At 56.1% G+C, this 961-nt stretch overlaps 1 protein-coding gene across 1 annotated transcript in view; it reads right to left on the minus strand.

The window, feature by feature from the left end:
* Nucleotides 1–786, minus strand: part of LOC104290253 (putative E3 ubiquitin-protein ligase makorin-4) — a 2,759-nt gene extending 1,973 nt beyond the window's left edge. Inside the window, exons 1-2 of the mRNA XM_009889334.1 lie at nt 728–786; nt 12–131 (exon numbers count right to left, since the gene is read on the minus strand). Coding sequence (XP_009887636.1) covers nt 12–131; nt 728–786 — 179 coding nt within the window. The remainder of the gene's footprint in view (nt 1–11; nt 132–727) is intronic.
* Nucleotides 787–961: the final 175 nt, after the last annotated feature.

The following is a 961-nucleotide window of genomic DNA, read 5'->3' on the forward strand; positions in this document are numbered from 1 at the left end:
CTGCCCCTTACCTGCACCGCTCTCCGTAGCTGCAAAACCCACTCTGGAAGTACCTGCAGATCTGGGCTGACTTTCTGTCGTGCGAGAAGCGGCAGTTCTGGCCCCATCGACAGCATCCGCGGGCAAAATTCCTGCGAGCCAGAGAAGCCGCATGGCCGGGGTGAGACCCCCCTCCAGCCCCGCTCCCCCGAACCCCCCCTCTGGGCACCAGCTTTGCCTGGATGGGGCCATATTTTTGGAGTCCCCGGCCTGGTGTCTGGGCTTGAGGAGCCCTTGCCACGGGCAAAGCCCAGCGGGCAGCCAGGGCTCTCCCTGCCCCGTTGTGGCCGTCACTGGGGTTGGAGTGGCCGCAGTGTCTGTCATTTTGTCATCAGATCCAGTGACTTCTCTTCCTCAATGGGGCTGGGGAGGCAGGGCCAGCACCGCGCAGTGATTTGTTTGTAACCCTGGAATTGCCAGGGTGACAGCATACTTTTTTCCAAATATTTTCCTAGTTTGTGTGGGTGTTCGGGGATGAAATTCCAAAATATTGGAGGTGCCCATACTCTGCCACACACTGTGACACTCAGAACCATCCAGCCTCGGGGCAGATCTCCAGGTGTTATTTCTAAATAGTTGTCTAACCTTAAACAAGACCTGAAACACAGTCAGGAGAGACAGCAGCAGGAGCATGCTGGCCCGAACATCCCGAGGATGCTCAAAACTCTCAAGAGGTATTGTAACTCACCGGGGGGAGAAGGGGAAGAGGAAGAAGTCGGGGGAAGCGTCCTCCCTTCTCTCCCCCATAGATTGGCTCCTCAAGGAGAAAGGATCATTAATAGTTTCCAAGAGAAATTTAACACGCTCTGTTTGGATCTGTCGTTATCTCAACCCTTCGAGCCTCACGTTGGGCGCCAAAAAGAACGGTTGCGGTTTAACCCGGCAGGCGGCTAAACGCCAGGCAGCCATTCGCTCAACCCCC

Source organism: Charadrius vociferus, unplaced genomic scaffold (genome assembly GCF_000708025.1).
Source record: "Charadrius vociferus isolate BGI_N301 unplaced genomic scaffold, ASM70802v2 scaffold1511, whole genome shotgun sequence".
Lineage (NCBI taxonomy): Eukaryota > Metazoa > Chordata > Aves > Charadriiformes > Charadriidae > Charadrius > Charadrius vociferus.